The 23,879-nt window shown below is 41.0% G+C and overlaps 1 protein-coding gene across 22 annotated transcripts in view; it reads left to right on the top strand.

Moving 5' to 3' along the window:
* The window catches only part of CELF2 (CUGBP Elav-like family member 2), a gene marked incomplete at both ends in the record, with an annotated part of 490,184 nt that overhangs the window by 383,887 nt on the left and 82,418 nt on the right, over positions 1 to 23,879 (top strand). For all 22 annotated transcript variants that reach the window (XM_084253948.1, XM_084253950.1, XM_084253942.1 and 19 more), the window contains one exon: positions 4,315 to 4,397. In XM_084253948.1, coding sequence (XP_084110074.1) covers positions 4,315 to 4,397 — 83 coding nt within the window. The remainder of the gene's footprint in view (positions 1 to 4,314; positions 4,398 to 23,879) is intronic.

Here is a 23,879-nt window from a genome sequence, read left to right as displayed (position 1 = left end):
AGACTAAGGGGGTGAGGTTGAGATATAGGCACAGGAAAGATGGATTTATTTTTTGTTTGACTCCAAAGTCCAAAACTCTTACTGATACAATGAATTGTTGAAGCTGTTGGAAAGTGGGGCCCATAAAGTAATCTGGGTGGGGCATGTCCCTATCACCTCTCCTAAGCTGGCTGGTGCCCCAGCCTGAACTCCTGAATGTGTGACAGTGACCAAAACTGTGCTGTGTCAGTGCTTATGATGCAGGGTCACTTGAGCAAAGCAGGAAAGTGTGAAGCAGCAAAAATTCAGCATAAAGTAGAGGATTGAGCCTTGTTGAGGCACCTGACTTTCCAGGCCTCTGCTAATTCCCCCGAGACCCATGGCCAGTCACTGCCCACCTTTGATGGAGCGGACCCATTTTCTCCGCTCCATTAATGGCAAGGAAAGGGGTTTTCCAGGAATAAAGCAGCACCTAAGGGGCTGTCTCCTCTGGTGCATGTTGCTACCACAGCCCAATGAAGAGCACCTGTGGATATTGTCGATGCTTAACCACCCACCTTATGATGATGTTTGAAATAGAACTTGCTAGAGCAGGGAGTCTGTCCCCCGAATCAGATTGCTGGGCCATCTGGTGTTGCAGCTGACCTGAAAATGAATCCAGTACATTTCAGACCTGAGCTGCAGCTGGCGTGGGGAAATCTAAGAGACAGGTGGTTCCCTTAACAGATGTATGTTCAGTTAGGGTAGGCACGAAAGAAAATTTCATCCTTGTTAAACCTTCAAGTGTTTTTCTGGGATGCATAGTAGCTCCCTGACCTTTCCATGATAATAACCAGGTCAGGACAAACAATATTTCCTTCTTCTTTGTCAAAATAATCTGTGCAAGTCAATGAATGTAAGGTTTTACATGAACATACCAAGGGGTAGCTGGATAAGAAAGACTGGGAGGTAGCTGGGAGAGCAGTCACAAGCCACATTCTCTCCAACACTCTTATTACAAAAGTGAGCAGACCAAACTCTCAATGAGGTAAAACACTTGTTGCTGAATCTAAGGTGCTTCTGTATCCTGCAAATTTTAAGCTAACTTAATTAAACCCTGTTTTTAGTAAGTGAACTACTTTACATGTTGAATAAAGCATAAGACATTTTTAGCCCAAAAAAGGTAAAGAACAATGTGACTTTAAAGAAATCTACCCCAAACAAAAACACTTCAGCTGAATACCCATGTCAGAATCAAATGAATGACACCAAAAGAAGAGTTTGGGGTGATATTCCTGATCATGCCTGCAGTCCCAGAACCCCATGGTTGTGCAGACTGCTCAGTTGAAACCACAGAGAGGGACTCAGCCTGAGTCCTGCTCACAACGCCATGGACTGTGCCATCTGCAGGTCAGACCTGGTGAAAGATTCCTGGTTCTCTTGCCAAGCTTGACACCATGAACTGAGCTGTTGGTGGGGGTCAGACTCAGGGAGGAAAGCACAGCATTGAGGTTGTCCAGGACAGTCTGCTGTGTCACACGACTGGAACTGGAGCTTACATCGGCATGACCTTTAAAAATCTTTGTTTCAATGGGAGAAGAGTACACATTACAAGTTCTGCATAGTTTGAAGAGGAGCTGTAGTGAGAAATTCCAGCTTATTTCACTGTATAACTTGTGTAGACAGAGGGGACCCTGGATGAAATTAAGAAGAGTTTGGATTTGAGCCCTCTTCATATTCCCTTTCTCTACAAAAGAGTCCTCTCTTGATTCTTGTCCCCTTTCACCCCATTCACCACATGGCTCAGACACCAGCTTCAAACTTCCCCTTGCTAAGACAAAGCAAAACCACCTGTTTACTAACACCCTTGTTCAAGAGGAAAATGTTTTGTCATCAAATTCATACTAATATATAAATAATTAGAACAGTTACATTCTCCAAGGGTGACCCTTCAACACTAACCAGGAAATGAACAGCATCTGCACCTTCTCAGCACATGTTGGGCAGTCGGGGGATGTTTGAGTGTTTAAGGCAAAAAAGTTTATTTTGTCCTGAGGAAAAACTCCTGAGAGTTTCCTTCATTCCTGAGACTCATGCTTGTCTGTCAAGTTGACATCATCTTTGTTCCTTGCTGCTATTATCTATTACTGTGTTTAGTTTTTCATTTTTGGTTCTTTAGATCAACCTAAATAGTTCATTCCTAGCTCTGAACATGGTTATACTGGCATTTCATTCCATCTACCAAACTTATTCTTCCCTGCTTACCTTTTTCCCAGGCAGGCATACTGCCTTAGAACTTCTACTCCATTGCCAAAACTACTTTAAGTCATAGCCCCCCAAATCTACCTGTTTAAAAATCTCAGGCCCTGCCTCTGTTTTGAAGCTTTGATCATTGAGGTGGAAGTTCAGAAGTTCCCCCATTACTTCCATATCTAAAGCAAACCCCATAAGCCCAGGAGAGGGATGGAAAAATTTACTCTATCTGTAAAACTCTTTTAAAGGCAAATATCATGTCTCTTCCTGGTTTTCTTTCTATACCAAGCCTAGAGAAACATGGTTGGTATTTATCTTCTTTGTAGAGCGATTATCATAGGGTACTGGAAGCTGGGACTTTCCTTTTCTGTTAACAATTATTCCTTGCTTTAAATAAATTCCTACAGCTTTTTAGAGAGCTTATGTTATGCCAATGAGGTTTTTATAAAGATCACTACTTCATTTGATCAGCTTGGATAAAAAAAATTCTACCAACAGGCAGCATGGGCAAATGAACTCTGGTCAAAGAAGTCAAATGAGTGAAGTGAAAAGCTCAATTTCATAATTTTTAGTTCCCTCCATTCAAATCTTTATTTTAAGAGTTTCTAATCTTTGGATGTGTGGGGTTTTTTAATACCAAGAAGCTATGGTCATATTCCACTTGGTCCACTTGCATATTTAATCTTGGTAGACTCCTATGAAATCAAGTATATGGCAGTAAGATTCCAAATTTCCCCTCCAGATGAGAGGAAGCATTTCAGATATATTTAGGAATGCTTTGTGAAGGTACTGTCCTTTCTTTCCCCCCACTCACTGGAATGAGTTACTGTGTTCGAAAGGCCAGAAAACCTCTTGCTCAAGAACTCCAAAGGTTCTAAACCTTTTGTGCTACCAACTTCCTGTCTCCCAGCTCTGGTCTTATTTACATCATTCTCCTAAATAGAACTTATGTTGATGTCTGAGTGCTGTGCATTTCACTCATCCTACTTGCTGTTCTTAGCAACTGAGTGCTTCTCAAAACCCTTTCCATTTCTCTGGCTCCAGGCTTTAGGGTCCTTTAATATAGTCAAGGTGAACTATGTGCAGTACATATAACCATGTGGGTACATCTCTCCACTTCTGTTCTAAGACAGCCCAGGTCAGACACACCATTTTTCTTCTATAAATTTCTAAAGTTTTGTCTACCCTCTTTTCACAAACCTGCTTGTGCTAAGAAACTGTAATGTAGTTAACAAATTTTTAGCTGGTATCTTTATTCAGTTTAACCAGATGTATCTTTAGCTGCAGGTTGAAGAAGGGGTCACCCATCCTTCAGAACAAAGAAGGGAATGGGCTAAGGTCTCAACCCCATTGTCTTGGGTGAAGGGAGTTGGTTGGAAAGAGGATCTCTGGTATCTCCAAGGCCCAGCCACTGTGAGCTCCCATTTGGCTCTTGGAAATAAGGGATCAAGAGTTTGCCAATTGATGTGCCACCAGTATGTTTCATATGTGAGACAGAGTCTGTAGACAGCATTGTAGGCATGTGCCCACCACATTCACTTCATTTCTAAACTGGTTAAATATGGTCGTTCATTTGGCAAACAAATATTGAGTATCTCCTATATGAAAATGCACTATGCACTATGGTAGAGATAGAATAAAGCACTTCCCAGCTCTTAAGCATTTTATGATTGTTTAAACCTTTGAGTTTAGAAGTGTTCTAAAAGTGTCTTGTTCTGGAGATGCTCTCTAAGAAAATTATAGTTGATGTAAGTTTCTGCTGTTGTTATTGTGATTAAACTCTTTATGTGGTTGCTACACCATCAGTTGCATTAACAACTCGCCCCCATCCCTCCCCTCGTGACCATCCTGAAGAGCTGTATTCCAGGTAGTTGGTGTGCAAAGTTAGGAATTGATTTCCAATGCAGGCAAAGCTAATAAATATGATTTAGGATGAAAGGTACTGTGTAAATGTTTGAGATGTTGTTATTACCGTTCTCATACACTTTGTTATTTTTAAATTGTGCATCCTTTTTAAGTAGATTATTTGTTCGCCACAGTCTCCATTATATCTAAGCAAAGCATTCACAGAAATTTCTAAAACCTTTTCATTTCTCTCTGTAGGTTGTTGTTTCGTAACATTTTATACAAGAAAAGCTGCACTTGAGGCCCAGAATGCACTGCACAATATTAAAACTTTACCTGGGGTGAGTCGGTTTACTTTTGTACCAAAATCACTTTATTGCTTGAAAATGGGTCCTTTCATCTGAAAGTTCTAGTTATGGGCTCTTAGTGCCAAACATGACTTTGGTCTTTTGAGGAGTATGATGCTGACCCCTCACTTCCCCTGCAGCAGCCAGACCAGCTGGCAGGCCTATAAAGAAGCCCTGGCATTAACGCAGACGGAAAGAGCTCCAGAATAGCATGTGCCCTGGTTAGAGAATCAGAGTGACCCCACTGGGTAACAGCGGCTGCCAGAGTATTGGGTGGGCTAAGATTTTAAAAGGGTGGGGGTGGGGGGGACGCAACACACATGAGGGTAGCAAATGGAAAAGGAAAAGCTTTTACTCACCAGGAGCCCCCTTTCAAATTTCGTCTTTAGATTCTCTTTTGAAAGGACAAAATGTACCCTGTACAGCCATAATATTAAACCTCCTAATGGTTTCTAAACAGTCAATGGTGGTTAACAAAAGCAATGTTTTAATGCCCAATTTGTGACTTCATGTTGATATAGAACAGCAAATACAAAGCTTACCATTTTTTCCCCCATTTCCTTCCCAGTTATATTTGATGATTAGTGCAATTCACTGGAAATGAACTGATGGTTGCATATAGCTGCTTCATCAGAATACATTATTTCTAAAGGGTTTTGTGGCAATTTTATATAGTGCCTGCTAGTATAAATTTTCTTATGCTGTTTGGATATTTCCCCCATTGACCTGAATCTCAGTGATGAGTTAATTTAATGTCATAACAATGTGCATTGGTTATAATGAAGAACCTGGGGTAAGCAGTGCAGTGATAATGATTTTTTTGAAATCTGGTTTGAGAAGAATAAAAGAAAGATAACGTAATGTCCCTAATATGTTCAGGGTCTAATTCTAACTTTGTGTCATTTAGCTCTGTCTGTAATCATACCCACCTCTCCCCCCAACCCCGTGTGTACATACTAATATATGCATTTTATAACCCATCAACCCCCATCCAGATAAGACAGCATTTGTTTAATTCACCTTAGATCCATTAAAAATGTTACAGTATTTGTAGTGGGAGGATAATTCAACCAAGGTTTTCAAAGCACTTAGGACATCTTAATCACCCAAAAGTAATTAATATGAACCTTGATCTGGAATCACACAACTTTTGTATTGCCTTTTTGCGTGAGCAAATCAAAGAGGTTCCGAAAGCAAGTGTGCTGCCAGAATTTTCTCTCCCGATTCACTTTAACTCTGTCTCCCAGAAACTTCTGGGGTGGTTTTTAGTAAGGTGGTTCCTTTTAATAGGTATAAGTGCTTTGCTCAGAAACTTAAAAAAGTAGCATTTCAGCTTTTCAATTCTCCATATAAATGAAATTTTTCCAATATGAATTCCAGGAGACAACAATGTTAGGGTGACATTCTCAAGTGAAGCAACAGGGCAGATATTTCCTGGCTCCAACAATGATAGAATAAAATTGTTTTTATTTCCCATTTCCTAATCAAACCTAAAGATCCATTTTATTATTCCTTCTCTGAAAAAGAAATTAGCGCACAAAATTCTTCCAGGTATGTTGCAAAATTTATTTGAGATGATGAATTTGTTTTTCCATTTATATATGTTTACATATTTTTTTGCATTTACAGTGTAAAGATGCCACATTACATTCTATCTTAAATTAATGCAAAGCATGGCTGATTTGGGTTCCTTCTCTCCATCGGAAGCTCAGCTCCCAATAAACAGTCTTCCTAGGTGAAAACATTCTCAAGGAGCCCAAAGTTAATATGATGAATGGCCATGTTGGAAAATATACAAGTGACTGATGAATATGCTTCTGATTGGGACATCTTACTGTGACCCTTTTCTTAACAAACAAACAGTATCTTATGTATTAAAAAAAAAAAGTTTCACGTCCCTTTTTTTCTTTCCCTTAAAAATTCTGAGAACAATAGGTAGGGATGGTGATCTTAGTGACCCATTATTGAAGACAATAACTCTAGAGTTGAAAAGATGGTTTGTGGATTGTTTTTGGTTTTCTTTTCATCCAGTTCAATTTCACATGCCAATTACTTGAGGCAGGTTAAATGAACATATCGAGAATTCAGATTTGATTTGTAGCCTCAGAGCCTTCACAGTGCTCACACTTTTGCTACAGTTTCCTTTTCAAATTAGGTGAATAGGAACCGAGTTCCATAGCTTGCATTTATGTATAGCTTTATCTGAGAAAGATCACCTTTAACAGCTACAGGAGGAACATGAAAGTAGTTTCCTTTCAGCTGTGAGCTTTTGGTGGACAGGAAGAAGTGGGACCAGACATAAAAGATTAATGCATATTCTTGGGAAAAAATATTACAGGGTGCCTTGCTGTTTGATTACAAGCCTTGGAATTAGTCAACATTTCCATAATTCTAAACCAATATACACCTGTTTTCCCACTGTGATGTGAAGGCACAACTTAATTTAACAGAAACCCTGCTGTGCTAAATCTCTCATTAAATACCAAGTGAGTTCGGTAATTTAAAGTTGTAGCACTACTATTTTAACTGGCTGCCTTCATATTATGAAATTAATAAGAAATTAATGATGCACTTTGCCATATGCCTTCAATTTTCTTCTGAATAAAAATAAAAGGGATCAAGAAAAATGCATCACCAGCTGACACTTTAAAGCTTTTCGGGTTGTAATCATTTTCCTGCAGATAAAATCCATTATAAAGGCACTTGCTGTCTTTTTTTTTTTTTTCAAGTGTCCAAAACTTTCAATTTAAAACAAGATCAAATAGTGCTGCCTGTTTGGGTTTTTTCCTATTTATTTCCCTTTGCAATTGATGTTTTATACCAATACAAAACTTTTTTATCATGCAACCAAACTCGATTAATGTTTAGGGACCATCTTTGTTTTTGAAGGAAGCAAGGACGGGTTGGTATGGGACTGCCTGCTATGCAGCTGAACATGTCTACTCTTAGACTTTAATGTAAAGACAACCTTCCTTTCCTGTCTTGTATTGATTATAGAGACCCTTACATTGGTGGTGGGTGGGGGTCAAAGGTCAGGATAACACTAAACAATGTAAAGTCATTAAGGACACAATTCTCCAACCTCAGCATGTTAGAAAGACACAGGGTCACATCCTCTGAAATGTTCGACATACATCCTAGAAATACACTATTAGAAGTAAAGGGAGCAAATTCAACAGCTTACCTCGGAGAGCAAGGAATGAGAGCCAATTATCCATCTCTGGTTTGATGATGTTCTCATCTAGAAATTGTGGCTTGCTTTTAGGCAACAGATCAAATCTTTAGGTATGGTGCCTTCTAATGGCTGACCTTGCATTAGATTAACAAATCATACATGATTGTTGAGTGCCCTACTGTGTGGGAGGCACGCGATAAGCTATGCCTCTCTCGTTCTCTCATGCTAGCTCACTCTCTCTCTCTCACATACACATGCGCACACACATGCACACGCACACACACACCTGCAGCACGCACATGCACTGCCCCCTTTGCAACCCCCATGACTCTGCACAGGCAGGGTCATGGAATAAGCCTCCAGGCTTGGTACGCAATTGTTAGACTGACATTTTCCACAGCTGAACCATCGTGCTCTTGAACAAATTTTTGTCACTTCTGCTTTGAAGATCTGGCAAATCAGGCTTAGCAGAGCTTCCTTTGTTTAGGGTTTCAGGTAGACACAACCTTGCTGATAGAATTATTTAATAGAAATGTCATCTGCCTTTCTATTTCTCAGCAAGAAATCCTTGTAAACGCAACTCAAAAGATTCATGTTGTTTTCACGGACCTAATTTAGCTTAATTAAAAAATAAAATAAAGACCTTAATTGAGACACAGAAAAACTACTACAGTCTTTTCAATAATCAGATGTCAGGGCCAAATATCCCTGGGCCTTATGTCATTCTTCTTTCAAGGGCTTACATATTGTCTCTAGCAAGAAGGCTTTCAGATTGAAAATCTACAGCAGTATCATCAGAGCGTTCACTGTATAAATTAATTTAATTAAGGATGTAATAACAGAGAGGAATACAGTTTTGAAAAAGCTCTTAAATTTTAACAGCAAGGAGGAATTGGTGGAATCTAAATGTCTTGTAAAATATTAATTGCAAATTTCTTCCAGACATTTTCTCTGAATATGCCTTACTCCTTTCTTTTTCAGAATCACTACCAGTTTTATTAAATGCAGTTTATATTAAGGAGTTATTGCCCTGAGAGAACATTTGTGTGGAGCACTCCATTTTAGTGGTGGCATCCCAAAAGGTGTTTGTAATAACACCTGCCATGTGAGCAAGGGCTACACATAGGCTTGAGACATAAAAACAAATGATCCTGATCCAGTGGGAAGAAGCTGTAGATAAAATGGCCTCTTAGGACAAGTGTGTTCACCCTCATGAAGTGAATGAGCCCCTCCCTGGCTTGCCCGGGAACAGGGAGCTTTCCTGTGTGGGTAGCACTGTCCTCCCAGATGACCTTTAACTCAGCTCTCCGTAGACTCGTCCTTTTATACTGGAATGTTAGGGTTTAATATTCTTTCAGTGGAACAGTGTGGTTCTCCCTGGGACCAAATTCAATTTGCCCATTGTAATGCGGTTGGAGGTGCTCAATTTCTTTGAACCACCTTTTCTAATTATTAATTTGTATTTAATGCCTTTGTTCTCAGAGCCACGATGATTATTTTATCATTATCACCATCATTATTATCATTATTATATCTGTCATAAAATCTCAAGCCCATCTCGTCATATCAAGGAAATTTCTCCAGAAAAACATCGCATTGCAAAACCTAGCGAGGCCAGTTTAAAGGCTTTTTTCACAAATTCTTTTTATTTAAATTTTTTTTTGGCAAAGAAAAAATCATCAAAACATCTGTCTGAATAGGTTTGAGTCTTTAAAATCATATATCACGTAGATGCATGATTCCCGAAGGTTCATAGACATATCACCCTAGTATTGAATTTTCCTTATTTGCCAGGCACTGTTTCAGGAAGGGAACACAGTAGCAATTGTACCGTTTGTCACAAAATCACCAAAACATACAGTCACCCATGGCGCCTAGACATGGTTAATGTGTAACGCATAGTCTTGGATAGTTAGTGCATGGATGGATTAGTTTTATCAAATATTTCCAAAGAAGTCAAGTTTTTTTCCAGAAAGTATACTTTTGCTCAGTATTCCAAGTGCTCCAAAATATAAGATGAACATGGATTTGTGATTACATGTGTGTACAGTTATATGATTGGTTTCATATACACAGAACGAGGTATTTATGACTGTCTCTACAGCTGTAGATCCACAATCACACAAATCCACATGTAGATATCAGTTCAACCAAGTAAATACAGGAAGATAATAGCTTAAAATCCCTTTCCTTTTTGATCTGCCAACATACTCTTACTCTGTAGTCAACTTTCTTACTTTAGGATTCATGGGCTTTGTAATTCTTAGGCTTGTTTGTCCATTAGTCTTTTGCTTTGAATCAGGATCATGGCTAATTCATGGCACATGTGCGAAGGTACTTGAGAACTGCCATTAATGATGATAATCCTGCCTTCCACCTTCTTAGCAGAAGAGTAGGGACTGAATGAGCTAATGTATGTTAAGCTTTTTGAGCCCCTGAAGAAATGTGCTTTAAGACATTGTTTTGCTTTGATAGCTTCTGTAGGTGTGAATTCTTCTTGGGCAGCAACTCAACACATCAAATACATTTGATGTGGAAAGTATAAATCAGTACCTACATCATCAGATGGCTGTTCTTCAGGTTTATATTTGTAGAATTTGGCCTGGGCTGAACTATTTAGGACTGTCTCTGAGCTATAGGTCTGCGACTTCTCCACTATTTTACTGTGGCAGTAAATCCTTTAGAAATAAAAGCTAACAAGAGGTATGGACTTTGTGAAGATGACTTTTTTAAGGACCCTGAGGTAGATTGTCATGGTGGGGGAGGAGTTCAGAAGCCCCTGCCCACTCCAGAGCCTTGCCAGTGGAAGGAGATGAGCACAAGGTGCAAACCAGCCCCAGTGTGGCAGGATTGTGCCCAGCAACTTGGACTAGACCTCAGAGAAAGTTAGGGACAGTAAGAATCCTTGGCCCTGATTCCCAGTCAGCAGGCCAATTCCAAGGCATCTCAGAACTATATTTTACTGCTTCATAAAAGGCCATAGAACATTCTCTCTTTCACCCATGCACCCACCATAAAGTTGTATGGGTTCTTTTATGCTGACCATGATTCAGTATTTTCGATTGATAATTATTCATGTGTGTCTCATTAATTAAATGAAAAACTAATTATATTTTAAATATGGCCCACTCAATACAAGGAAGTCCATTGGAGAAAATTAATGATGGGTCCTTGGGGGAGAAACATTGAACATGATTGTGCTGAGCAGCCCAGCCAGCACAGGGTGAAGACAGCGACACCACTAACTGGAAACAGAACTCAGTGGAGGCCCTTTCTGTTTTGTTTTGCAAACAGCATAGTCTCAATTACACACCTAAGCAGTAGGACAGTTGCGAGGGATTATGAGAGCCCAGGTGCAATGACCTGGCCCTGTGTCTAGACAGATGTGCAGAATTGCCTTGGGTCATTATTGGCAGGGTATTGGTATCTCCTTGTTAACATGTGAGCAATAGTGAGGTGGAACAATGAAAAAAATGAGTCAGATTTCAGAAATAACCATTTCTCCTTTCTCTTTGATATCTCAAGATTAAACTGGGATTAAATAGACCTCAGATCCAAGAGTTTGATGAGATTTCCAAAGAAGGTGGTGGAGGAAAATAAAACATGAATTTGATTAAAGATATGAATGGAATTGCAGAGGAAGGGACTATGACAGTCAAATTAAAGGGGAAATTTTAAGTGGTAAAGCTTGAGACTTGTCCAAATTCTTTCAAGTGGATAGGCTCTGTGAGAATTCATCACCTGTAAAAATCCCTGTTGTGCAGGACAGGAGATGAGTCTTTCACATGTGCACTGGGCATGACTCGCAGGACCTCTATGTCCAATTGCCAGGCACTGGCCAGTTCAGACACTCATCTGTCAGCCACAAGATGTAAATGACATGGTAGGCATGGAGAGAGTTGTCTCAGGATCCCCAATTTTCTTCCCCATCTACTGAGAAATAGAGATTGGCTGAGTCAGGGAAGCTAAGGACAGAATCAGAAGGAGTCTTCAGACCCCACCACTGGGCCCAGTTGGATCTGTTGAGTACAGGGGAAGCAGACTAGAAAGGAGGGATGCAGGCCCAGAAGCTTCCTCATTCTCTGATTATTTTGACTATACACTGTCATTGTTCCCAGGTGCTCAGAACATCTCATTAATATTGTGACATAAACTATTAAAGTTGTTTTGATAATAAAGCAATATTTCAGGGCCAAATCATCATTGCTCTCACTACCCACAAGTCATCGAGATGAAAGGATAAACAAGAGACAATACCTGTGGGAGATTGCGGATAGGGACACAGTAACAAATGTTCTCTTTCATACTCTTTATTGTTCCTGACTGTCATTACTTCCCATCAGTACTCAAAATACATACTCACACTGTCTTCTCCTCCTCCACCAGCACTTGAAACCCGTCTTTCTTTCATCTACAGAGCAAAGTAGGTGGACTAAATGATTAAGAGCCCTTTCCGATCTTGCAAATGTTTGCTTCCCATGCATTGTCTATAGTAATGTCCTAGTTAATGAGAGCAATGCATCTAGACAGGTAGGTGGGTGGGTTGGTGGGTAAATAGATCTAGATAGATCGATCTCTGTAGACCCTTCTAGATAGGTCCATGCATTGACTTTTCTTGGTTCAGTTATTAGTAATTCGAGAGTCCTCTATGTAGACAAATCTGGATCATTGAAGGTTTGACTATCCATGTTGAGATTCTCTGGGCATCTTTTTTCCTCTCCTCTCTGGATGGAACCAGCAGGGTGCCTAACATTACTAATCTTTCCACTAGGACACAGGAAAAGAATAAAGAGATAGTGAAATTTACAAAGTCAGTTTAATTCCTCACTTACAGCATTGGTTTGACAAGTAAGAGTGTTTAACCTAATGAGGTTTCAGGATTATCAGTGGATTTCTTTTATCTGTTTTATACCTGTCCCCAGTTAACATGGATAAGTGAGTTGCCTGTGTTTGTAGATGGCTTTAAGGTGTTGTTTGTTATCCCTTCTAAAAATATTTCAGGTGATGTATTGATAACATTCACCTTGTTATACTGAGGACACTAAGGCTCTGGAAGATTAAATTAACTTCTCTGACCTCCCCTAGCAAAACAGTGACAGAACTAGAATTAGAAGTCACTGTTGCTAAAACTCCCCAATAGCTTGGCCCCCTAAAAGGTGGATTTCTGCCTGTTCACCACTTCTTGGGGAGTAGGGTCTGTGATTGAAGAGGCCAAACAGCACAACAATGAAGATCACTGTAAAAGAGACTATTATTCATTGCTCGAGTCTCAGGCCCCTTAGTGAGACCCTGTGACTATGTTACTTGGAATTGTCACAACAACTCAGCAAGGCCTGTGTCATACAGCCCCTCATTCACAGATGAGGAAGCTGAAACTGAAGAAAATGTCCAGGTTACCAGGTGGTATCTGTGAATTGACAAGAGTAGGATTCAAGCCAGTGTCTCTGGCCTCTGAGAATGTCCACACCACTGCTCACAGAGTGGGGGCTTCCGCATCCTAGGTCACACCAGGCCCCACAGTTTCAGGTCTCCTCCAGCAGGATGTAGCTCCCTTGTACTTCCCCTGCTTTCCTGATAAACTCAGAATGGCCGTGTTTACTCCCTTGAAGCTATCCTAAAACAAATCTAAGCCCTTAGCTCTCCACCTACTATGGCTAGCGGTTCCTCTCAGTGAGCTCACCCAAGGGACCAAGCATCCAGGCCCTGGTGCTTTGCTAAGTAGGCCTGCATGTACATGGCAATCCACCAGTCAGCACCCCACCAGTCAGCCTGGACCCCACAGGAGGAGAGGCACTATGGGGCACTGTGGGCTGCAGCTTCACCAGAGATGTGAACTCCTGATCTCATGCACAAGTGATGGGTGGGTGAGGCAAGGGGTTTGTGCAAACTCTGCACAGGAGGTTACTGACACGGCGCCCTCTAAGAGGGAGCCACAGATCAGAGGCCATCATTACTGTAAGAGGAACTCTTCGCAAAAGTGATTATAAATGCAACACCTTTCTTCAGAGGAGTGTAGCTTTACCAACATCGTCTCATTAACATTCATGTTATTAGGATGCTTTTCTTTATCTGCCTCCACAGGCTTTCAGTCCCAATCCACAATCTGCATTCTAATGTCCTGTCTGCATCCAGCTGGCCTCCTCCACCCCCCCCCTTCTCTGGGCTCCGTGGCCACAGGGGAAGGGCAGAGTGGGAACTGAGGCTCATCTAGGATGTTCAGACATAAACCCCATCACTTATCACCTGAAACCTGAAGCAGCAGGACTCAAAACAGGCAGTAGCTGTGGAAAAGTAGGGAGTACCAGCCTACCCTCCATCATCTCTCCCGCCTGCCCTGAAGAGGCCTGGCCCGTGAGAAGGTCCAGGAATTTGGGCCCGGGCAGTGATGTCTGTGTGACCATCACAGTGTCTGAATCCTCTGCTTCTGAAAACAAGACCAGACTCCCCACCACAAAGGAAGGCAAAGGAAACAGCAAACCCCACAGCAGGTTCATATACCACCCCCACAGCCACTCAAAACAGCCCTGCTGTGCTCTTGCCACAGCAAAGTCAGGAGCCTTCCTGCAAGTGCTTCTCTCTCTGACCTCTTCTGGTCATCTGCTCTCTTTCCCCTTCCATCAGGAGGTGTGTGTGGATTCCAGGCCAAAGTATTGACTGAGATAGTATCACAGGTCATGTGGTTCAATCTGTCTAATCCTCATGTTGTCACTTCTGCATTCTGACAGTAAGTGAATGTTTTGTGTGGGGTTTAGACTTATGTCACATGTCACCTCCACCACTGTCTGGTGAGGGAGCAGGAGCTAGATCCTCAGGTCTATTGCTGCATGGACTTAGACCAGGAGTGCTGTGGCCTCTGTGTCACCGTCCTCCACCAGAGACAGGACAGATGGGTGAGAGCAAAGAATAGGTTCCCTGGAAACTCACCTCCACCCCTGGAAGATTAAACTGACTGCGGATCAGGAGAGTGTACTTTAGACTATAAAAGTCTGCTTTATAGGATTGCCCACACTTATACTATATTAGCATAGCATATATTTAAATATATCCCAGGACCCTATGCCAAATGCTTTGTATGAAGTGATATATGGGGTCCAGTGTACAATAGATGAATTATCAAGTCAAAGAGATTAGGAAATATAAAATTAATGTTGCTTTTGTATGTGCATTAAATGCTGACTATAAGGTCAGCCCAGTATTTGTAGAAGTCCAAAAATATGTTTCTAACAAATTTTGCTTCTACAAACATCTTGTCAACAAGATATATTATTCAGAGGCTTTCAGAATTTAGATAATTTTAAGCAAATAACAATAAGTGTTCCGTTAAAAATAACAGTAATAGTGATTACTTACTGAGTGCTTACTAGGTCTCGGGCACTGTGCCAAGAGCTCCTGCATATCAGATCTCATGTAAATAATCAAATGTTTTTAAGTGAGAATTTGTTTTCTCCCTCTGGCTGCCTTTTCAACTTGATGTCTGTTATTCTAAACCCAAGAAAGTTAAAGTGGCTGTAACTACTAGAGGACATTTCTCTGACAAATCAAGGAATGTCTCTTGGAGTTAATGCTTGAGCTACTCCCAACTAGATGTACATAGGATGTGAAAGACAACTGTCAGTTAATTCCAGTTAATGCCTTTGCCCTTCCTTCCTTCCCCTTCACTCATACCTGATTTAGGACTTACTAATATTTACAAGCTATCACTTAAATTGGAGGAGCTGCCGTGGCCTACATTTTTATCAGTTCCATTTCTTTGGCAGCTCGCGGAGGCACTGACGATAAGCACAACTCCTAAAGGAACTCACAAGTACCACGGAGTCATTTATTGGAGGATCTCAATCACTCAGTTACATAAATCACTCCTGAGTCAGAGTGAGCCAGATATAAAACCTCTGGAGGTCGCTAATAAAATCTAAATATCAGAAAGGAAAGTAAAAATAAGCGTCAAAGGCAGAGGCAACCTGTGGCTAATTTTAATAGCTCTCTGTTTGTTTGAAAGTTCTCTGGGTCTCCAGAAGGAAAGAGGCCACAGAGAAGAAAATAGGCCAGATCTCATCATGGACCACAGACAATAGGAGCTGAATTTGTTTTTAGAAATGATACTGTCTGACCCTCGCACTTCAGAGACTGGAAAGAAGGCCCAGGACTGAAGCCCAGATAGGCCGGGTAGCACCTGCGGGTCATGGCCACACAGCAGTGGAGGCGGGTCAGCTTGTGTCTCCTCAATCAGCCCTTTGCTCTTTTCAGCGCATCATGCCTCCATGGTCTCTCTCCAAGATTATGCCAAATAAGTCATTTTAAAGAATCAGAAATTCAGAGCCGATTTACCAATCTGTTCCTGGCATTACACTCCCTCATGTGAGGCGGGTGAAATGGTAGTTCTTTTCCTCATTTCCATTCTCTGAGAAAGACCGAGAGAGAGAATCATATTTTTTCTAGTCATTTACTTAAATGATATGTGAACTAGATGACAGTATAAAGAATGGATAAAGAGAAAGGAAAGTGGCCCTTAATATTTAAGTCCATTTGCATCTACACCTAGGGCACTGCTTCTGGCTACGCAGTCGACTCACCTTGGGTGGTTTTGAAACGGCATGTGCCCAGGCCATACCACAGGCAAATTGAATAAGAGTGTATTAGGTTGTGAGTCTAGCAACTGTATTTTAATACGCCCAAGTGATTCCAATTCAGGCAAGTTTGAGAACCATTTTTGCAAAGATGAGTCATTTTCAGCCCCAAAGGTTAAATGATGGGAATTAACTTGTTTTCTTCTTCCACTGTTTATTTGGATGCCTGGGACATCCTCTTTCCTGCTGATTACCTCCCCACAGGAAGGCATAGCCTTGCTACTCAAAGTGTGGTCCATGGACCTGAAGTATTGGCATCACCTGGAAATGTGCTTGAATTGCAGGCTCTGCCCTAGACCTCCTTTAAACTAGTGCTCTGGATGATGTATCTGCACAGGATAGTTTGAAAGGCATTGTTCTTCAGGAACTGGCCTAATCGGTGCTGTTATTTAGAGATCTAGCACAGTTCACTGTCAGACGGCTGTAAAGGTATGTGTGTGCATACCTCTTGAAGCCATCAAGTTGATATGTTCCCTCAACCGAGTACCTGTCATGATCCCTGATTTCCTCACAGACACTCTGAAGGTGCACTGGGGTGACCTGCTCATCCTAGTCAGGTCAGCAAGGGGGTGAAGAGGGAAATGGGCAGATGAGAAGGTCTTGTGTTTCCTAGCATCCTTCTAATGGCAACCTTATTTTCCCGCCTATACTCTGAGACCTGCCAGAAATCTCAAATGAAAGAAACTTACAGAGAAGCAGTAGACCTCAGGCTATCAGAAAGTGGTGGAGTGGGTGCTGTATTCAGCTCAGTTTTTCTGGCCAAAATAACCATTAGAAAGCATGCGGAGCACTTTTCTGCCACAAAGAGTTAATCTGTGATGGCAGCCCTGGTCGCACCTTGCAGAAGCCATAGGCATGTAAAGTCCCTGATGTTTCTGTATTCATGGATTTGAAATTCCTTGCCAGGGAAACCATGTACATATTATGCCATGTTGAGACACTTGATGATCAAAGAAATCAACATGGATATTAGATTAGAACCTACTAGCTAGTAAAGGAAGCTGTGTGTGTGTCTCTGTGTCTGTGTGTCCACCATCTGGGAGGCTCACAGGCATGTTGTCTACCCTACATCACCATTGTGTTTCCCTCTTGTCTTCCATCCTTCCTTCTCATATCTCTGAAGACACTTTCCACATTTGGGGTTGTTCCTGATTACTGAAAGCACAGCAGAAGTCCTTGGTAGCAGAGTCATTTGCTGCCACATAACCCTAAAATGCAGCAGCATTTGCCAAGTCACAGCTGTTACTTATCACACCAGCATCAAAGCATGAACTGCAGCTAGTTGACCATATAAGCAGAAAGTGAACAGAGAAGTCAGACAGGAAAGGAAAGTGAAGTGGGACAGGACCAAAGTGTGTATCTGAAGAAGAGAAAAAATTTGGGGAGTAAGGTCTGCTGATCAGGCCCAAACAGAAAGAGAAGGCCATTGAATCAGGGAGAGCAGCAGGCTTCCTGCAGACACAAGCACCTTGTATGTGTTCTGCATATCACCAATCTAATGACTGACTCTTGAGGAATGAATCCTGTCTCCTGGGTTTGTATACACTTAATATCTTTCATCCTCACATTCTACTACCCATGTCTATATTACACTATCAGACAAAAGCAGAATTAATAGATTTGGGCTGAAAAAAAATAGCTTCTACTCCTTAATTGTGCATTTTTGGAGATGCATGCATAAACCTTACTGTTTTTCTCATCAGTCTTTACTGTACCTCTGAATTCATGAGGTAAGTTCCCACTCCCTTGATCTGGGGAAGAATCAAAAGTCAGTAACTCACATGGGCAACAAGAGCTGGTGACCTCAGTCATCATGTCAGCTCATTAGTGAAAATTAGCTCTAGACTCTCAAACCAGTTGACTAGCCATCAGCTCTTCTTACCCCATGGAAAGTGTGATGCTAAGGAAATTTTAGTCCTCGTAGTGATTTTAGATAACACCACTTAAAAGGTGCCTTGATGATGGTGACCAAATGAAAGTGGGCTGTCCTGACTATAAGGACACATCCCTGTCCTTGTCTGTGAAATAGCTACTCATATCCATCAATGGGAAAGGAATATGGAAGAATACTTTGCCTACAAGTCAGGGCTCTAGCAGGAGCCAGGACTCTCAAAGTCAACTGTGCCCAGTACCTGTTCCAAAAATAGCATTCCAGAATCTTAGATGCTAACAGTGACCTTCAGTCTCTTTGACAGCATTTGGTTGGACAGATGTTATCATTTGAGTTCTTCGGATGTGTTTGTAGACATTTTTTATCTTGATTTTCTTCTCTAAACATAATGTGCTCTTCAAATTTTATGGTAATGCAGATATTAAATCTTCCCATGATAAATTTTAGAAGTTATATTGGAAAAGGGAAGATTTAGCTCATACTTTAAATAAAACTCTAAACAATGAAACGATAAATTCAGTAGCTGGCTAGACCCAGCATTGATTTGTGAAAGGGAGAGCTAGATTTGGCCTTGAGTTTGGAAGGTTGAAGAAGCTGGGTGGGATCAGAACTGAGTATAAAAGAGAACAGATAAAGACATCTCAGCCATGTGCCTTCTTTGCTGTTACACAACACACTTTGTCCCATTAAAAAGGAATTTGATGCTTTTCATAAGGATTCAAGCAAAGCACTTAAAAAAGTTGATATGCCCTAGGGTTCTGTTTTTACCCCTTCTCATACAGTAAGATTTCCTAGGTCTCTATCATTTGTTCTAATGGCTCTCATGACCTCCTGTACACAGCTGACTCCCAGATCATTCTCCTGAAATCAAATATTTCTGTCAAAGCCCAAACCCAAATATCCAGTATCTGTTACTGAAAAGTTCCATCAAGTGATTCAAGTAAATTGCAATCCTAAAGTCATCTTCCCACCACAAACACGCCTGTTTGAGTGGATTGGGGTAGGGGGCGCAGGGGGTATGGCAACCATGATAGAAAGCTAGAAATCATCCTCAGCTTCTCTTCCTGTACCTGTCCTTTCGATATACCACCCTTAATTAGTGAGGAAGTCCTATTTTGTACCTCAGAAGCATCTTTAGAATTTTGCCACCTCTATCATTTGGGACTTATCACTTGTCATCACAGCTAATAAAAGCATAGATAGGTTTAAAGGATTTAATTAGTCTTCCAAATGCTTTCTTAAGAGGATGGGTAGAATCACAGTCAGGACACAGGAGTTACAATCACTCTCAGCACACTGTGGGAGTGTGTGAACATGGTGGGGCTGTGTCTTATCATAGGAAAAAATGGATGCAACTGCCAAGTTCACAGGGTGAAACGCAAACTCCATTCTGTGTCCCTTCCCTTGTCTTCAGCTTCTCAGACACTCTTGCTCACACACAGTTTTCCAGCCATAGGACACCTCATGCTTCTAGGAAGATGAAGTTTAATAGTCCTTCCTTGTAATCCACTGTAGCCTGTGCTTAAATTCATTCTGTCACCTGCTGGAGTTTATTCTCCCTGATTGTGTACATCTCTGTCTCTCCTATATTTTAAGTCCCAAGTTCCTTGAGGAAATTGTTCTCAGAGCCTTTAAGAACTGCTTAACCAATCTTACTAAATAAGTGAACTTTCAGGGGGAACCTTTATTCACAAATACTCTCTCAATTAAAAAAAAAAGTCTCAAAAGTTCTTTAGAAACTGGTGGACCAGAAGTGGGAGGTGGGAAGGTGGTCTCAGTACTTTTTCTCCATCACAATCCTTTTGGTGAGGTGGCATTCCTACTCTACAAGCACAAGGGAGACTTGGATATGTATAGTTACAAAGTATTTTTTACTCTAATTGTAACCCTAAATGAATTAAGAAAATAGGAGCTATGATCACATAGTACTTGACCATTTACTGACTCTCTGATTTAATCCTCACAACCTTGCGGTGAGTTTTCTGAGATGAGCCTTGCTCTCAGACCGATAAAAACTTAAAGAGGTCAAGTGACTTGACTGCAGGTATGTACAATTGGCAGAGTTAAGATTCAGACATAGACCTTATGCGTCTAACTTTGACAACCTTTCCAATACAAAACAAACAGGTTTGCCAAGACCTCAGTCAGTACTGCATGTCCAGAGAATTAAGAAGCTCTGCCATTGCAGAGTGAAGGGCTCTTTTTTTGTGACTATAAAATTTCTCCCATATGCTCATCTTATAGAGTCCTTTTCTACGTTTACCTTTACCATTTGAATTTTGTTTTTTTTTAAATAATAAATTTTATTTTTATAGTCCCCATACAATTGCAACCCCCCCATTCTGACCCCTACCATTTGAATTTTGGTTATATGCCATATATTTAGAGGCTAAGCCTGGAGTTTGATCTTTAGAAGACCAAACTTCAGGATAGGGTATTTATAAAACAATTGAACCGTCATCATAATTTCCCTAAGCTCTGCCAACAAGTAATTTCCAAAGTTGGTAAACTATCTCACACATTAGAGTAGAAGGTGGAAATCAAAATGAGACAGTGAAATTAAACTCAAACTCATAAAGAATTAGCAGCACTAGAGAAGAGATCTTCATTTGGCAAAATATCAACCAAAGTTTAGTACTACTGAGAAGATGAGATGAATAAATATAGCTGCTGAAAACAATATCAGATGTCTTGCTCAGATGTTTAATGGATTTGCATTTTAAACATGGGTAATATGAAATAGCCCTTAAGCCTTTTTTTCAAACTTGCCATCTATTTTTAGTAGGGAGTAATTTTTTTAACCCAATCTCATTTGTTTAAAAAAAAAAAAGCTAGGTACTTAATCATTTTTGCTTAAATATGATTAGAAAAGGAAAATTATGCTAGTTATCTGCTTTCATTCATTTAGTTAATATCCCAAAAGCCATGGAAGTAGTTAAATAAATAAATGAAAAAAGATTGTTGAGTAGAGGTATGGTATTTGTTTGTCTGTTGTAAATGAAGTTGTCATTCCTAAGCCAATCAAATCATGCATTTTTTATGAGAGGTTGCAACTTGCAGAGAGATGGAAATGTTAGACACTAATTAATTAACGTGGCTGGCAAAGCAACTCAAATATCTTAGGACTCAGAACTAAGCTATAGAAAGATCATTAGGATTCACAATACAGTGGTGCTTTTCTGGTGCTTTTTTTGATTTGATAAAATGCCTGTGTCCTGTCAGAAGGTTCAAGATAAAAAAGCATTTGGCTTAAATTTTCCAAGCTCCTTTTGAACTGGAGGTTTTAAAGATTTGCTTGTTAGAGGAATATTCTTGTGGTGGTGTTTGTTTGCCTTAAAGTTGAAAGGGAACTGGAGATTACTGGATAAAGCATCACTAAACTTAACAGCATTGAAGCTCTAAGACTAGATGAAGGGTAGCTTGGGTTGCACCCAAAACACTATCGATTCCACAGTTGGTGAAGAGGTGGTGGTGTTTTACATCATCAAGTTCATGTTTAATTTAACTCGTGCAACTTGTAAATATTGTGGATAAATGACTAGAGAACTTTCCAAACCTCACAATGGAGACAGCCTATATGAATTCAACATTGGGTGTTTTATGAGTCTCTGAAAAGAATGCAGTATATGAGTTTGTACCATCTGAAATTGTCACTATTCAGCCATTTTTTGATCTACAAAATGGCATTTTCATATGATTCAATCTAATAACTTGACGTGTAGATGTTTCTTTTTTTTTTTTTTAATTATTTATACAAGCACTGGGCATAGTCAGAAGCGCGGGAGGGTGAGAGAATTCACCAGAGCCAGAGCAGGGAGCAGAACAGGCAGACTGACGAAAAAGTACACTGCCAAGGGGAGCAGCGGGCGTCAGGAGAGGTCTGCACACCATGTGGGACCCTCGCCCAGCGGCTGGGGATCGAACTGGTGCTGCAGAGGATGCGGGCAGCTTCGCAACCCAGCGCTCAACCGCTGCGCCACCGGGGAGGCCCTGTAGATGTTTCTAATGTAGCAAACATACAACATCTATAATGGCAAAGGAAATACTGTGGTTACATGGATGGAAGGGTATTTATGCCTTTTGGGGGTTTAATCTATGGCACAAGTTCTGGTGATAGGGAGCTGTCCCATTTGACTGGAATAGGAATATAGATCAATCATGAGAAATAAAACTATAAAAGGGATGTGGGGTAAAAGCATGAAGTTCCTTGAGAGACAGGCCAAGGCATTGGAATTTAATTTGGTAGATAATTGAACATTTTTGAGCAGGGAGAGAAATGATTAGAACTGAGTTTTTGACCTGTTAAAAGATAGTGGTGGATAAGATGGTTTGGAAGGCAAGGCCCAGAAGTGGCGAAGAGTCCATCTAAGTGAGCAGTGATGAGGACTACCTGGCGTAGCAGCTGTGGAAATGGAAAGGAACATAAGACTAAAGAGAAACCTAGCAAAGAGGGGTACAAACTGAATTCCAAAGGGAAGAAAAGCAAGCAAATTTCAAGCCAAGTCAGAGTGTTATGTGAAGGCTATGGGAAAACAAAGCAAGCAGTGACCCTGTACCCCAAAATGATCTTCGTAGAACTAGTCTCAGCCCGGCACTGTGTGTTGCCAGTGAGTGACCAAATGTCAAGCACAACCTGGATGGGTTTTGTGTCTCTAAGACATTTCTTATGGGGACAAAGCTAATGAAGTCTAAGTAAAGCACACCTAATAGTAGTGTCCGGAGTTACCAGAAGTTCCAGGTGAGGACACAGCTCCTGATGTGGCTAGGACTCCAAAGTGGGTAGCAGGATGAACTGGCACTGTGGACCCAGCCTCAGGGTAACAGATTCAACACAAAGAGTATCCCAAAACTGAGTGAAGGTTAGCTAAGGGCCAGTGGTTCCCCCCCTCCCAGCTGGATTCATTCCAGGTCCCTGGGTGTCAAGAACTCAGCCCAGAGGTGGTCATTATAGGCAGAGGCTATCAAAAGCACAATTTATTTTTAAACCAGGCTCATTGTCTTATAATATAAAATTATACCAAGTTTGTGGCATGTAGAGTCAGAGTATTATTGGAAATGTAAATGAAATGCTGGGCTGTTAAACCTCTCCTTAATGGCCTGGTCAGGCATTATTATTTCAATGTGTATTTTGCATGGCTCAATTAGGCAGCGTGTCTAATTTAGCATCTGGGTAACATCTGGAAGATTGACTCTTGGAGCATCCATCGTTGATTTTGGAAGACAATTCCACAATCAAAAAGAAATCATATTTAGAAAGGCTATCTGTATACTTCCCGCTTAGTGATAAGGGCAAATTATCACCTCTCTCTTTATTTTGGCTCATTAAGCAGTGACCGTCACATAAATCCCCATGCAGTCTTCTGCTGTACTTAGCCTTCTGTTGTACTTAGCTGTCATAGTATTACCTGAGCAGGACTATAATCCCACTAAATAATAACACAAGCTTGGTATAAGCCTTTCCCTAAGATTAAATCTTTCAGGCCTCCCTGGTGGCGCAAGGGGTTAAGCACTGCACTATGAAGCAATCCTCAGCCTCTGCAGCATGAGTTCGATCCCTGGCTAGCCAGGGAGCAACCCACATGGTGCAGCAGACCTCTCCTCTCTCGCCCGCTGCTCCCCTCGGCAGTGTATTTCAATCAGTCTGTTCTGTTCCCTACTCTGTCTCTGGTGAATCCTCTCACACACAACAACACCCCCCCCCCCGCATCTCTGGCCTGTACCCCAACTCTTGTATGCATAAATAAATAAATCTTAAAAAAAAAAGATTAAATTCTTTCCATTTATCT

The sequence above is a fragment of the Talpa europaea genome (genome assembly GCF_964194135.1).
Source record: "Talpa europaea genome assembly, chromosome: 14".
Taxonomy (NCBI): Eukaryota; Metazoa; Chordata; class Mammalia; order Eulipotyphla; family Talpidae; genus Talpa; species Talpa europaea.
The sequence above is the reverse complement of the archived record's forward strand: the minus strand, read 5'-3'. Positions and strand labels throughout refer to the sequence as shown.